Below are 16,056 nucleotides of genomic sequence, written 5' to 3' on the forward strand. Positions count from 1 at the left end.
GATTTTGTATATACAGTAAATCTGATTCAACACAAGTGCATGAAATAGTGATTTCATGGATGTTTGTTTAACCATTTTCAAACCTCTCCTCGAGGAAGCCCAGTGTTAAATATAGTTAAACAGCAACTCCTGGTTTGACCTATCAGTGCTTCAGAAAATTGTGCTCATGATGGAATTGATGATATTAACAAGTGTCTGTGTCGGCTATGAAGGTGTCAAGGAAAATTATGGACCCAAGAAATTCTTTTTGTTGTTATGAATATGACTTTATTCTAATATTGTGATAAACTCACTGCTGAGGTAAATTGTTAAAAAATTTGCTTAGAGGCCTAAAACTTTGGCACAGTACTATATATATATATATATATATATATATATATATATATATATATATATATGAAAGGCATAATAATGTAACAAATTTAGCAATGTGATGTGAGGAAAATAAAGAACCATCTCAGCTTAATAACCACAGCACCAAATGTTTGAACTGTTTTGTAGTTACATTCAATGACTGAGAACTGGCATGTGTGTGCAGATGAGAGGACATGCCATTGCAGCTTTGATCTAATGCACAAGTCATGAGCTAATATGCTAACCCTGAGCTAATGCACTAGCTCCAAACTAACATACTAGCCACAAGCCAATATAAACTTACAAGGAGTATACATTTCCACGTAAGAAAGATTTTCTCGATGAGTAATGATCTGTCCTCGTTGTGGTCTTGGATGCTTTACAGTAAATTAAAAACTGATAAGTCAGGGGCTCCTGAATGCAGTCATCCTTGTCAGAGGGTCTCGAGTTGGATCCCAATCCACAGCCATCCGTGGCCAGAAGCTCAAGAGAGCATAACTGGCCTTGTTCTCTTTCAGCACAGATTGCCAGTGCTTCCTCTTAGCTGACACAACAGAATTGTCAGGTAGAATTGTCCTCCAAGTGTACTGAGCTCTACAGTTCCAAAAAGATGCAGTGGCTGACTTCACATGTGTCAGAGGAAACATGTGCTAGCCTTCACTTTTTCAGCTTTGGGAGAAATCTAGCTAGTGGGCAGAATTTAAACTACATTAAGGGGAAAACTCGGTAAAAATAAAAACAAACAAACAAATATGGTTGAAGATTAGCCTGTATTCCATCCATCCATTTTCTAAGCCGCTTCTCCGTCAGGGTCGCGGGGGGATGCTGGAGCCTATCCCAGCAGTCTTCGGGCAGAAGGTAGGATACACCCTGGACAGGTCGCCAGTCCATCGCAGGGCAGACAGACAGTCACTCACACCCAGGGGTAATTTAGCATGTCCAATTGGCCTGACTGCATGTCTTTGGACTGTGGGAGGAAACCGGAGAAAACCCACGCAGACACAGGGAGAACATGCAAACTTCACACAGAGAGGACCCTGGCCGCCCGGCAGGGGAATCGAACCCAGGCCCTCCTCGCTGTGAGGCGACAGCGCTACCCACCACGCCACCGTGCCACCCTAGCCTGTATTATGTTGGCCAAATTTTGTTGGATTATACAAATGCTTTACATAATTTATCAAGACCAACAAAAATATTCATCTGGATTCTCACAGCACACATTGGGTAACGTTGTGATTGATTTAAGGGTTCATTTATTTATTGCAGCCTTGCCATATGTCAACATAGTAAAGGCCAAAACGACAGTAACATTTAACAGCAAATATTTCCGCATCTCATGAGGTGGAGCAAGCATGACTTCATGTTTATGCTGAAGAATGTCTGTCTGTATCATATCAATATCTATATTTTTTATTAGCAGTCTATGTGTCTTGTCTCGTCACAGGACAGCCAGTCTCTTTGAGACATACCAGAGAGATCATCAAGCACCAGGCTAGGCAGATTAACGAGAAGCTCACTCTTTCATCACACAACTGGAGTATTAACAGGCCATGCATCTGCTTACTGAATGCAGATTAATTCTGGAGAATTACAGAGGGAAGAGGCCTCAGTGAAGCCTGGTGATAATGGAGAGAGCTAATCAGAGAGTGTGAGTGCACTAGAGGATTTGATGCCTGTAACCTCAATGCTGAGCTTTTGACAGATGAATATAAATGTTCTTGGTGTCTTGTGTAAGACACTACTGAAACCACATGCCACTATTTGATATTTTATGTGTGTTTGTTGGTTGGTGCTAAGAGAGGAGAGGTGTGGTGGGAAATACGAGCATACAGACATTCCTGTTTGCTGAAAAAGGCTGAGATAAAAGTCTTTTCCATTTCGGGGCTCTCTAATGTGTCAACAGGTGAATGACGGACGATTTTTACACCAGCAGAGCATGAAAGGGACAGCCAATGGATTTGCATCCTAAATTACCCCATGGCTTTCCCCTTCATATATTAAACATAATCTCACCAGCTTTTTAGTTATTCATTCATGTGCTTCTTTCTCTCCCTCCTTCCCTTATTCCCTCTACCCCTTTTCTTTCTCCTGTCAGTTCTTTCAGAAGACCCCATCAGAAGGATCTAGTGCTTTTTCACCATGAGCATTGCAGTGTCACCGGTTGCCAGTGAGGCTGCCTCACCTATGATAACCTCCGTCACACCCACCCTGGAGTCCAGTCCCAAGGAGGAGCAGCCAGGCCCCTGTGGGCCCAGCAGCAGCGGGGATGTGATTGGTCAGGGCCGGGACTCCTGCCGGAGTTACCAGAAACCCCCTCCCCTTCACACTGGAGCAGACTGGAAGGTGGTGCTTCACCTGCCGGAGATAGAGACCTGGCTGAGAGCCACAACAGATAGAGTGAGAGGTCTTACTCACTCAGTCCAGCAGGACAGCCTCAACAAACATGTGGATGTTCACCTGGTGCAGCTGAAGGTAAGAGAAACTGTGCACTTCATAATTACACATTATAATTCTGTAAGTCAGGGGTAAAACCAATTAAATTCCATGTTTCCACATTAAGTAATTTAAAATGAACCGACACATCATTTTGTACAGTGTATGAAGATTGTAATACAGATTTTTAAAAAGCCATTGTGATACTGTATATACACAGTGTGATGTACAACTCCCCACCTTTTGCTCTCTCATTCAGCTTTATGGCATAATGCATGACTAGCTCACTAATATATCACTAGTTAAAGGTCATTGAGATGTTGAAGACATCTGTGGGTTCACTGATGGGTTTGGCTAGTACATAAAATGGCTACATTCGCATTCTAAACACCCAACCATTGGTTCCTATTAACCCAACAGTAAAGAAATCTGAGTCTGTAAGTTACTTTGTAATGCACCATTTTATAGTAAACCACTTTGAATTACTTTATTTTCTTTTCAACAATTGAACCATAAATTGTGATAAATCAGTGGACTTCCAATTTGAGTTCATTTTAAAGCATTTTTAAATACTTTGGAATTATGAAATTATGATTACTCAATTAATTCTACACATAGTTGGTAGATTGCTAAATTGCTGATATAAAAATATTAACATCTTTGGATTTCAAATTTATGATTCAGGATTATTGTCACCTTTGAACAGCTAATCTTGTCTATAACAGTCAGAAATATATGATGCAACAACAAAGCAATATTTCTTGCACCAGTGCACCAGTCATGCTTGCATTTCATGATGCAACTTTTCAAAGTCAGTAGGAAATGGTACATGTCACATTCAGCTTCCAGTGATACTTTTGAAGCATATTAAAAGTTTTCCAACATTACCTGCATATGTGCTCGTTGTTGATGTATTTGTTCCCATGTTTGGGAACCCCTGGCATTAGCCTTTGTTTGTGCTTCACTTTCATTTTGACAACAATTTCTAATGCACTATTTGCAAAGTAATATTTAAGCTATATATTATTCTACATGTAATCAGCAATGCATTTGGGTTCTGATGTGAACTTGGTTAGTGCTTATGTACACCCTTGATATTGTTCCAGATTATCATATATTTGATTAATGGATCAGATTTCATTTAGCATAGATGTCTCTGGGTTAAAATGTGTTAAGTTTTGATGAGGATCCTGAATATGACTGCTTCACTAATCACATATATGCCTAGTGTTTGGGTTCTGCAGTCCACTGCACAGATCAATTCCCTGAAGAAAAACTGCAGCCTCTACACCTTGAGTACACAGAAAGGCCTGTGTGAGTGAGGCGTGGCATACGGAATTACATGGAGATAGTGATCAGCTCCTTTTGAGATCAATTTTGTGCATGAAGTGCATGAGTCAGCTAAACCACAGCTCTTACTGGATTTGACCAAGCAGTCTGGAATACCTGGACCTCATCATTAACATGTAGCAGGCCATTTTATCATGGAATGCAGCTTTTTGGAGTTTGGTATGGTGTGAGATTTAGGGCAGACCAAATACCAGAGAATGTCTTCTCATTCCACAGCTGTCTTGTAAACAATTGCTTTTAGATTTCTCAATAGCTTAAAGTCAGTTTCTTACTCCATCATTTGTAAAAATGTTTTGGTTCATTTTGCATTGTGTCATTTAAAGTACTTACATAAGTGGAATAGAGCTAGTTAAATTACTTGTTACTACAATAAATAATTTTAAAGCTGAACTGATCCGCTTTTTTACAGTGTTTGAAGATTGTGATACTGTCTGAAATTTTGATACTGTATATGCACAGCAAACAAAGCTGAAAATCTTCAGATTTCTAACTACTGATTCTGAGAAGGCCAAGCAAGGCAAGGCAAGTTTATTTCTATAGCACCTTTCATACACTGTGATCATTCAAAGTGCTTTTCAAATCATAAAATACGAAGATAATTAAACTGGAACAAGTTAAAGAAGAATAGCCATTAAAATTATTGAAAGAATAGATTTTATATGAAAAGAATCCTTAAAATTAAAAATCAAAATAAAAATGTAATTAGAATACTAAAATGCAGAGCTAACAGTGTTTTAAACTAAGCTGAAAGCCTGCTCAAATAGCTCAAATATGTTTTAAGCCTGGATTTAAAACTGTCTAGTTTCAGGTCTCTTTTTACTCTTTATTTTCAGGCAGGACTAACTGGCTAGTTTCTAATGATCAGAGAGTTCTGCTCGGCTCATATTACTGCAACATATGAAATAACAATGCTGGTCCCACACCACTGAGCGATTTATAGATGAGGAGTAGTACCTTAAACTCTACTCTGTAATATACTGGTAGTCAGGGTAAGAACTTAAAAATGGAGATGATGTGGTCTGTCTTTTTGGGATTCCTGTTACGAGCCCATTACAGTAATCAATCCAGCTAGAAATAAATGCATGAATGAATTTCTCCAGGTCTGGTTTAGTCAGAAAATCTCTTCTTGTTGTACATCTTGTCAATGTTCTTAAGGTTATAAAATGATTATTTAGTGACTGCTTTGACCTGATGGCTAAAACTATGATCGGAGCCCCCTGATACACCAAGGTTAAGTACTAGTTCTTTAGATTTTAGGGCTCTCGAGTCCAGATAGACAGTCTAGTCTGTGCCTCTCATTGCTATTCATAAATAAAACAATCTCTGTTTTATTTTTTATTGTTTGCAGCAGGTTTTGTCCCATTGAGTTAGTGATGTGCTCAAGGGGACCATAATTGTTTGGGGAGAGGGAAAAGTATATCTTAGTATCATCTGCATAGCTGTGGTAAGATATTGTATATTCCTGTAGTATTTATTCAAACATGGGATGAAACATGTATAAATTAAATAAGAGCGGCCCAAGAATTGAACCCTGGGGGACACCACAGGTCACTGGCACTTTCTCAGAAGTATTATTTTCTATTTGGAAAAAGTAATCCCTTCCTTGCAGGCCATCGTGAAGAGTATTGAGTATTTTGCTGTTGTTAGTATTATTGTTGATAATGCTGGAGAAGAAAGATTGTCTAGTTTTGCGCATTATTGTTTTGCAATCATGCAGCCTATCTTTGAAGATTTCTTTGTACACCTGAAGCTTGGATTTATACCCATCCTACATTCTCTCTTTCAGACTTGAACTGTAGTAGCATTCCTCCATGGTCCTTTATGTTGGCATGGTATGATTTTAACTTTAACTGGCGCAATGTCATTTGTAATGCTGACAATTTTATTGAAGCTATCCAGCAAAGTATCAACAGGAGCAGATGATGTGCATGGTGCAGAGCACATTTTGCTCATGTAAAGTGTAGCTGTGTTGTCATTTATAAACCTTTTACTAAAGCAGAAGTGTCTTCATGTCTAGTAAGGTCCACATTTCAAAGAAAGCACATTAATCATCTGACAAATTGATATCTTGAATTGATATTTTTAAAAACCCTTTGAAATAACCACATCCAGGGTGTGAATGTGTGCTCACAGTCACACAGTGAGTCCAAAAAAGTCCAATATGGATCAGAATTCCTTGGCATAATAGTCATTGGGATTGTCAACATGTATGTTAAAATCACCAACAATAAAAAATGATCAAAATCTATGGAAATAAAAGACAAACTGTCTACTGGACTCAAAAGTACAATACTAGACAGATAACATATCATGTACTCCCTGTTCTTTCTGTTTCTGATAAGTACTGGAATGGGAGAGATTACTGGCACCCAGGGTCCCCACTCATTTTGAAAACATTTACTGCTGACTTCATTGCTGTAGTAGCATGAATCCAAAATGTAACATTTTGCCAAATTACTTGAAGATGGGGTGATCTCGTCCCTTTCTGTGAAGGAAATTGGATGAAACACCCACTGAAGGTGAGGTAGACAGTGAAGCTGCCTTACCGCTGGTTCAGGAGCTTGTGTCTTTCTTTGAGGTGGTACAGGTGTTGATAAAGCTCTGTTTATTAGAGAATAATCCTATATCAGAAAAAATGTCCATTTTTAAACCTCAGAAACCTCAAATTTTTGTCCTATGTGCATTTTTTTTCTGAATATCGCTGGATCCTCTGAATTATGAGGTTGTTTAGTAGTCAAAGTATAAATAATGCTATATCCACTACAGGCAAGCTAACACTTCTGTGCATTGAACTGACATCACTTGAACAGTAAGTGTATTAATTAGATTTGATGCTGTTATATAACAACACCAGCAACTGCAGGTTACTAATGCATTTAAGAACCACAATTAACTCCTGCTGATTTGCATGGGGTACTTTTGCAAGATTGCCTTATAATGTCAGTTCAGTGCACAGCAGTGTAAACTTTTGTGTATCAAATATTCAAATTCTGACCTTGTAATTTAGACATTCCAGTGACATTTGGGGGAAAATGTATGTACAACAAATCATTTTTGGAACATTTATGTTTACCACCACTGCACTACCACCCATGTCCTCCATTACATCATCAGGTGAAAATGCCATTTTTTCCCCATCAAGAAAAACAGCTTAGACCCTGAAATTCACAGAATGCATCTTTACATTGACACAGTAAATGAAAATAAATTGAGCTCTGTTTAACTATGATTTATTTCCTGTGTGTCAGCAAGCCAATTTTCACCTCCTGTCTTTAATGACTAGAGCTGTGACGGATTTGATTAGAGCACAGAAAAGGCTCTCCTCTCTTAGTTTTGACCAATCAGAGATGAAGACTCATCTCTCCTGTCATTCTGGTTAACCTGTCATTCTGAGAAGCTCTGTCTCTTCCACTAATCCCCTCAGCAATCAGTCAGGCCAAAACATCACTCAGCGCAGAACAATCTGATGATGTAATGGAGGGCACAAGTGGTAGTGTAATTGCCGGGGCCTGAGGCTCACTCTCCTCACGCCACACTGAAACATCACAGCCAGAACAAGAGAAGAAATGATCACTGAACTGATTACATAACATACTGTAGCTCCAAAACCTGAGGCTTTTCATTCATGGGTTTCATTCATCTCTTTTTCTTCTTTTTGACTTTGTCCAACCCTAATGGGAAATCACCCTGGGTGCTTTTCGTGTTCTTAAAGTGTCACATTAAGTCTGAACATGCTACCGAATAGTGTATAGGCAATGCTGCCTGTAGGGTACAGCATCTTAGTTTGAGGCTTGTGCTGCACTATCTGACACATACTGGCTTCTTTATACACATTTTCATTTGTTAATCTGGCATACACTCTCATTCAGAGTGACCTGTAGTTTAATAATTTTACAAGTGTATGCATAATTGTAGCATTAAGAGCAATGACCAAGGGCTCTTATTAGTGGAGCAAGGTGTGTTGGTGTGAGGCAATCAATCTCCATTCTGCTACATGGATGGCAGTAGTATTGCCCACTATGTTACAACACTGCTCATCTATTTGCAGTTGCTATTGTAGTTTCTAGTATAATTATGGCAGAACAATACATTGTATGTCGTTATTGCATTACAGGCCTTTCCTGATATTGCAGTAGGTTGCAATATGGCAAAGAGCCCTTTAACAAATCATTAAACGTTTTATTATGTGCTTCAGGACCAGTTTGGTTAGTCATCTGTTGAGCAAATATATCCACTTCTGGCACCTGACACTCATTTCTAGTTTAAACCACATCCACTACTGGTTTATAATTAAAAAGAAGGTAGTGAAAAAAGTACTGTTTAGGAATATGTGTCAAAATCTTGGTATTGGTCCTGAGATACCTAGCCCAAATCAAAAAAGTCATATGATCCAACATATGTAATGTTTTTGATTAGCTTGATCTTTATTCAAGCTACATCAATATTAATAACATATTACGAGGGATATTTTAATAACTTTCCTGGTATTGTGTAGCTGTAGTCAACATTCGTACTTCACATTAGATTTTCCCTCCAAAGCATAGAGTGTTCAGTTAAATTTGTAATTCACTATCCAAATCTCTTACATAAGAGAAAGTGAACTAACACAACTGAAAAAATGTAAAAAAAATGCTTACATGGTCTATTGCATAATAACCTCTATAAGGGTTCAGATTTTCCTATTAATAGAAAGCTTTCAGGCTGTGTGCATGAATGTAGTGCAGTGTCTTTATGAATAGTTAAAGAATCCTGAATCTGGTTTGAATGGGGGGATAGACAGAGCGGTGGCGTTTGGCATGGCCCTTTGGCCTGAGAGAGGACTATTCAGATTTTGCGTCAGTCACAGAACTATCAGATCGAACAACACAGGACTCTTGCCTGTTCCAGAGTAGAGCTTTACTCGGGCCAGGAATCTTGAATTTTGAGAGCCAGTATAGCCTGAGAACCTTCTGCTGACCCAGTCTGACCCACAGTGTCAAATCAGAATCCAAACCCAACTATAGCCTCACAAATCTCAGCCCGAACCAGCTATTCTACTTTATTCATATCCATGTTTGCACAGGTGTTGGCTTCTTGGACCTCAGTACCAACGAGTGCCTCCAGCATGGCAAGTTAAAAATTGTGTAACTTAGAAATGTGTTTTGGGTGAAACAGAAGCATTCCGCATTTCCATATGAATAATTTCTCACTTGTGCTTTATTGAAACAAACAGAGAAATTATTTAAAGTGCATACTCTAACTTTCCCTATCACATTTGTGTTTGTAAGTAGACGAGGAGGTATTTTATTATGAAACAGCCTTGCTTGGAAAATGGAGGTTGTGAAGACTCAAAGCTGCTGGCAAATAAGGTAAATTGAATGTAAGCACAGTCTGATTTTATCTCTGTTATGAAAAATAGTATAGCACAACAAACACAGTAACTCTTAACTCTTGAAGGTTTAAGGTAATGAAAGTAGGGAAGAAGAATAAAGTAGAGAGGAAAAAATAAAGAAGCTGTAAATATAGGCCAAAATCTGTTAAAAGTGTGAAACCCAAATGTGAAAGTTGCTCCTCAATGGTGATAAATGATGTCCGAACCCAAGTGCGAATAATCAGGTCCAATTGTGTTCTGAGATGGCGGAAGCCTTTAAGACTGGACATCTGTTGGAGGCCATTGCTGAAAGAGGGCTGCACTCCGCCTAGCTTAGAGCTCAGCCAGCTTTGACACGTGTTCGTCTGCTCCCTTTGGTGTTTCAAGCAAACACACTGCAGCCCCTGATGCCGCAGCTTTTTATAGCAGCTCTGTGAAGCTGTTTGTGTGAATAAATCATGTGCGAGAGGTTTTAGAAAAGATAGGACATGTGCGTAGGTGCACGTCTGTGTCTCAACAAACCTGAGACACGGTTACCTGCATTGCAGTGCTTAATGGAAGTGGATACTGTTACTGATGAGTTACTGATCATCATGCTGACTGAATTATTTTAAATATGTGTACAGATCAATTGATCTATTAATACATCCTTAGATAGTTTGCATGTTTTGTGAGTGTTAGTTTAAAGTAAGTCTGATTGGAGATCAAAACACATTTTCTTTTTATACTGTGATGCATTTAGCTGTGTTAGGGAGGATATCTGAGCTAGTTGAGTGTCTTCGCTCTATGATAGGAGGGGATGGTGGGAGTTGGAGTAGAAACAAGACATTATTGGCTAATATTTTTCTCCACCTGCTGATGTGTTGTGCTATAAATGAAATTAGAAGAGGTAGTAGAGATGGGTAAAAGTCATTACATTTTCATTGAAGAATATATTAGAACAACCATTATCATCATTATGTAATTTGATGAATTATACCCAATATGACCCAGGACATAAATTAAAAATGCAAAGCAAGACGAGCTTTGATTTAATTTCAAGTGGCATATATCCTACATTTTTCTGCCATTTCATTTTGGTAACACTTTACTGAAGACAAGGGCTTCATGACACCTATGTAAACTGTTCATGACTCACATAGACCTAGATAAACTTTTTAAAAGCCTTAGTCCAACAATTCTCAGTTATCATAAAGGCTGCTTTTGTCCATTGTCCAAGTGTTACGACAAAAGAGGCTTGTAGGAATAAGCCTTTATAGATAGACATTCACATGGATTGATGTACCAAAAACAGTCATAACTCATTTGGTTCTGTTTGACTTTTCTATATTGTGCCTCAGTCAAAAAGTAGTCCAAAGTACTTTTTATAACTTTAATCTGAATGGGTGGCCTGAACTCTTGTAGGCAGAACAGAGAGATGTGTGTATGTTTTGCTTTTCATAACATCACAAAAAGATTAAATCAAAACAGGCTGTTTTTGCTGCTTTTTTTCTGTGTATGGACTGCATGGACTGGGACAGTGAATCTTTAACAATATTTGTGTATTACTAAAAACTCTATATTTAAAAGGGGAAAAATGTTTTACAAAGCAATGCATGATTTTTTTAAATGAGCTTTAATAAGTTGGAACAGACGTAGTGCCACTTTTAAGTACTTTTAAGTACAATAACTTTTTTTATTCAGCATTCACATACTGTAAAGTACTATATCAAGTGAAGCAGGAGCAGTTATGCTCCCAGCTCCATCAGGATTCAAACCAGCAATTTACCAATAATAGGGCAAAACTTTAAACAGCTGCACTTCTGCTGAGCCTCTTTTTAACCTGTTTTTTCTTAATGAGGCATGTTCTCGGTCAGTGCTGTGGAAGCTGAAAAGAGTATGATGACATAATTTAGAGTCATACTTGTCATATTTCCCACCCTCTACCTCAAACTCCTCTCCTTCCTCTCTGGATTGTTGTGCGTTGTTGGTGTGATGGATTGTGAAGAAGTGAGCTAGCTGCTGGGTTCCAGGAATGACTGCTCTCTTTGTGTCCTCTTTCAGCAGACAATGACTCAGTTAGGGTTACGCAGCGTCAACACTGCTGAATCTGAGAGAGGAGGAGGGTATTAACTGATGTGCTTGTTTTGCTGTGGCTTAGTTAGGACCTTGTATTAGCTGCAAGGGTTTTGAATGTGTTTGAGCACAGAGCAGTGGATACTGTGAAATGAAAGATGTTTCATGATTATTAGTGAAGATCTTAAAAGAAATAGAATAATAAAGGTTTGTACAGACATGTAATTGAAGCCAGACCCTGACCCATACCTACGAGTCTGAGAGCTGACCAGGCTCAACCAATACTGCCAAATGGCCTGAATGACCTGATTCTATTCTGAATGACCGATTGAACCTGACAGAGAACCACATCCACCCTCGTCAGATCATCTGTTAGCTCCGCTGCACTAAAGTTCCTCTCACTACTGCTGCTGCTTGCAGTGATGCTTAACACACATTTTGCAAGGTTAACAAGGAAGGAGGGAGATTTGCAGTGACCTTTCCCCTGTCCCAACACATCCCTCTCATCATCCATGGTGTGACTGCAACTGATACTGTTGAACCTCACTGTGCTTTTGTTCGTTCATCCACTCCTCAAGCTCCAGAGCTATTCCAAACACAGCTATAGAGGGAGAGAGTACATAAAAGAAAATATGTGAGCATGCTTAAAATTTATATAGTCATATTCAAATAAATACAGGTCTACTATTTAAAAATGACTTATTCAAAAACAAACCAAAGCCCAATGTTAATTAAAGTAAAAGTGGCCCGAATCTGCCCCGAAACCTGATATTTTCTTGGGTTGAGTGGCAAATCTTTCCAGAAAAACACATGTCAGCACAGACTGAGCATTTGAGTACAAATTAAAGAGGCAGCTGTTTGTGGTATTTAAATATTTAAAGACTATGCAAATGAGTCAGGTTCCTTTTACTCAGCATTTTTCAACCCCAAAACACTCTCTTCCTGTCCTGTCTCTCAATCTCAGTTCAATTTAATGAAATTCAGTTCAATTCAAGAGAGCTTTACTGGCACGACTGTATCACATGATAGTGTTGCCAAAGCTTGTATCATATATCATTCTATTAAACAATCACACTGACTTTCTCTCTCTCTCTCTCTCACACTCACACACACACACACACACACACACACACACACACACACACACACACACACACACATTTCATACACATAAGATTCACAAAGATATTTTATACAGTGGGTTTGACATATATAACAGTATTACATATTATCATGTACTATTATTCTCTCTCTCTCTCTCTCTCTCTCTCTCTTTCTCTCTCTCTCTCTTCTGATAGTACTAATGATCTAAGAATTGAAAGTGTGCCAGTTATACTCTTTCACCAGTATAGTCCTCTCCACCAATCAGGCAAATCCCCTAATCTTCACCAACTGTCTATTCAGTGCTGGCCAGCATGGTCTGACAGTGCACATTAAACCTCATTAATGCACTTTGTTTTTAATGACTAGAATATTTTTCCCTGCTGTCTCATGCCAGATGTAGCTTCACTTTAAGCCCCACTTATAACACAGTAATAAATTAATTCAGGTTGTTTCTTCTCACATAATAGGAGGCATTGACTGGTTAAATTTGTGTCACAGAGAGCTTCTGTGTGCTTGTTTTAGACTCTTATTTAATGTAATGGGAAACTGTGAAGTCATGCATGTGCTAAAAGTCAACAGCAGTGCCCAGTTTAGTGTGGTGCACTGCTTTAACATACCTGAATCATCCATCAGCTGGTCCTGTCCTTCCTGAGATGACTCACTTGTGCTGGAGCAGAGAAAACATTGTATGGTGTTTGCGCCCTGTGGTGTTGTGGGCAGATTTCTATGCAATGTCTGCCATCTAGTGGATGGTTTGTCAAATTTCAATGAGTGAACTGTACTGTATACACTTACGTTTTTACATCAACTGTGCAGCAGCGCTGTGCAAACGTGTAGGCAGCCAAGAAAATGGTTTAAAACTTTATCCTGGCAGTAAGTGTTTTAGTAAAAACACTGTATAACAATACAGTAATTACAAATAAACAAATATAGTAAAATTTAATGAGATTAAAAAAGTTATTAATATCATGGTAGAAAGAATACAGGTTTGATTTCAGACTCTGAAAATCAGACAGAAAATTAGAAAAAACTTTTTAATTGTAGTGAATTTATTCTGAGAAAAAAAAACTTACTTAAAAACACTTGTCACAATTATTGGCATCACCACATTTTAATACTTCTGGCCTCTCTTTGACAATAAAACAGCACTTTGCCTGTAACATCTTATAAGGTTGGAGAATACAGATTACGGAATTCTCTCCAGATTGTCCAGGGTCCTATGTACTCTCTTGTGCACTCTCCTCTTTAGCTCGCCCCACAGGTTTACTATGGGGTTTAGATCAGGGGACTGAGATGGCATGGCATGGATTTTGTGTTTAGTAAACCATTTTTGTGTTTTAGGTTTTTGTCCTGTTGAATGACCCAGTGACAACCCATTTTGTAGTTTATTGGCAGAGGCTGACAGATTTTGATCTAATGTGCCCAATGAGGTTTCTGGAACCTTTTGGAGGAAAAACAGCCGCCCAAAATAACAGACCCTCCACAATACTTAACAGTGGGCATTAGGTTTTTTGCAGGATGGTCTTCCTTCTGTTTACATCAAACCCACCTTCAGTGTTTATTGCCAAAAAGCTCCATTTTCATTTCATCTGACCACAGAGCATGGTTCCAATCAGAGTCCCAGTAGTGTTTAGCAACTCTAGGTGTGCATGTTTGTGGTTAGGAATTTTCAGGTGAGTAGCTATTTTTTAATAACATAACCTGATTTTTTTAGCCATTTTCTGACTTAGGAAGGTCAAAACACTGTTCCCTTGTTTGAATTGTATGTTCTCTTGTCTTTCCCATGTTGAAAGATGACTAAGGGAATTTGACATTTGTGTCACCTCATCTATCTACCACAGTGAAATAGAAAGTCATAAATTACTGTTTGAAAGTTTAACTTACAAAACAGAAAAGTACAAATGGAAAACATGTTTCAGTTATATTTTGTTTCTATGTATCTGTAGGGGTGCCATTACTAATTGCACAAGTGGTTTCATAAAAAATAATTTTTGTTTGTAAAAGATTTTTTTTTATCTCTGAATCTATCCATCTATCAATCTATCAGTCTAAAATTTTCTGGGTTAAAAATTGCCAAAGTTTGGGCAATTTGGCAACAGCATTGTTCTAATATAGACAAACTCAAAATTTTAATGCAGTTTTAATCAAGCTGGGTTAATGATGTGATGTGACTCAGTGAGGTGGATTGTGAGTCTATCTCCAATTATTGAGTAAAAACAACCCAGGCAGCATCAGTTCAAAAAGATGCAGTAACTGGCTTCACATGAGCCAGAAGAAGTATAGACTTCTTCTGCTAGACTTCAGCTTCCTAGCACTGGTGGTATTGTATGACTAGGGAAGAACTATCTAGTGGGTGGAATTGAACAGCATTTAAAAAATGCTTTTAAAAAGCAGGGTCAAGCTACCCAGGCCCAGCTGACTTCAGAGTTCTCTGTCACTAATTTAAATCAATATCAGCTATGCATGTATGGACACACATATCCACCCTACTTACAATAAGTAAACATTTACACAAATTGTATTTTATATATGTGATGAATTTATTTTGCATCAAAAGTGAAATAAATCTACGTAAAAGTTATATAACATTCAGCTATAAATTTGGACAAATATCATATTAAGCTACACCCACCAATGGTCCTCTATTAAGATGATTAGCTAGCGAGCTAACGCTAATCCTGTCACCACCTCTACACAACAACCATATTATTAGAGATTTCACTATTAATAAATAAACTGCTATTTTTACTTTATTTTATGCTCTTGCACTTTTTAACTGCTTCTGCTCTTGTCAGCGCTGCAGGAAAAATGGCTTATTAACTGGATTGTGCCTGTGAACCAGACACTGACCCAGCATGGTCAAAATAACATTACAACAGACACTAAACCATCCATTAAACTTGCCAGTACTTTCGAAATAATTCAACAAAATAACTCAACAGGTTTAAACCAGACTATAGGTAGAAAAAATAATCTAGCAGGATTTAGAGCCCATTTATCTACAACCCTAATTCCAATGGAGTTGGGACGTTGTGTAAAACATAAATAAAAACAGAATATGATGATTTGCAGATCCTTTTCAACCTATATTCAATTGAATAGACTACAAAGACAAAATATTTAATTTTCAAACAGATAAACTTTATTGTTTTTTGCAAATATTCACTCATTTTGAATTTGATGCCTTCACTGGAATTGGGGTTGTAGCTATTTATCTATGACAGTGGTCCCCAGACAGTCCACATTTTTGCTCCAACCCAACTCACATTATGTAGGGAATAAAAAAGGAGATATAATGTTGATATTATAATATAAAAATACATATGTGTGTGTGTGTGTGTGTGTGTGTGTGTATGTGTGTGTATGTGTGTGTGTGTGTGTGTGTGTGTGTGTGTATATATGTGTGTGTG

The 16,056-nt window shown here is 38.1% G+C and overlaps 1 protein-coding gene across 2 annotated transcripts in view; it reads left to right on the forward strand.

Annotated features, from left to right (window-relative positions):
• The window catches only part of akap6 (A kinase (PRKA) anchor protein 6), a 144,028-nt gene that overhangs the window by 16,987 nt on the left and 110,985 nt on the right, over positions 1 to 16,056 (forward strand). For both annotated transcript variants that reach the window (XM_017699795.2, XM_017699796.2), the window contains exon 2: positions 2,450 to 2,826. In XM_017699795.2, coding sequence (XP_017555284.1) covers positions 2,494 to 2,826 — 333 coding nt within the window. In that variant the 5' untranslated portion in view covers positions 2,450 to 2,493. The remainder of the gene's footprint in view (positions 1 to 2,449; positions 2,827 to 16,056) is intronic.

Source organism: Pygocentrus nattereri, chromosome 10, assembly GCF_015220715.1.
Source record: "Pygocentrus nattereri isolate fPygNat1 chromosome 10, fPygNat1.pri, whole genome shotgun sequence".
Lineage (NCBI taxonomy): Eukaryota > Metazoa > Chordata > Actinopteri > Characiformes > Serrasalmidae > Pygocentrus > Pygocentrus nattereri.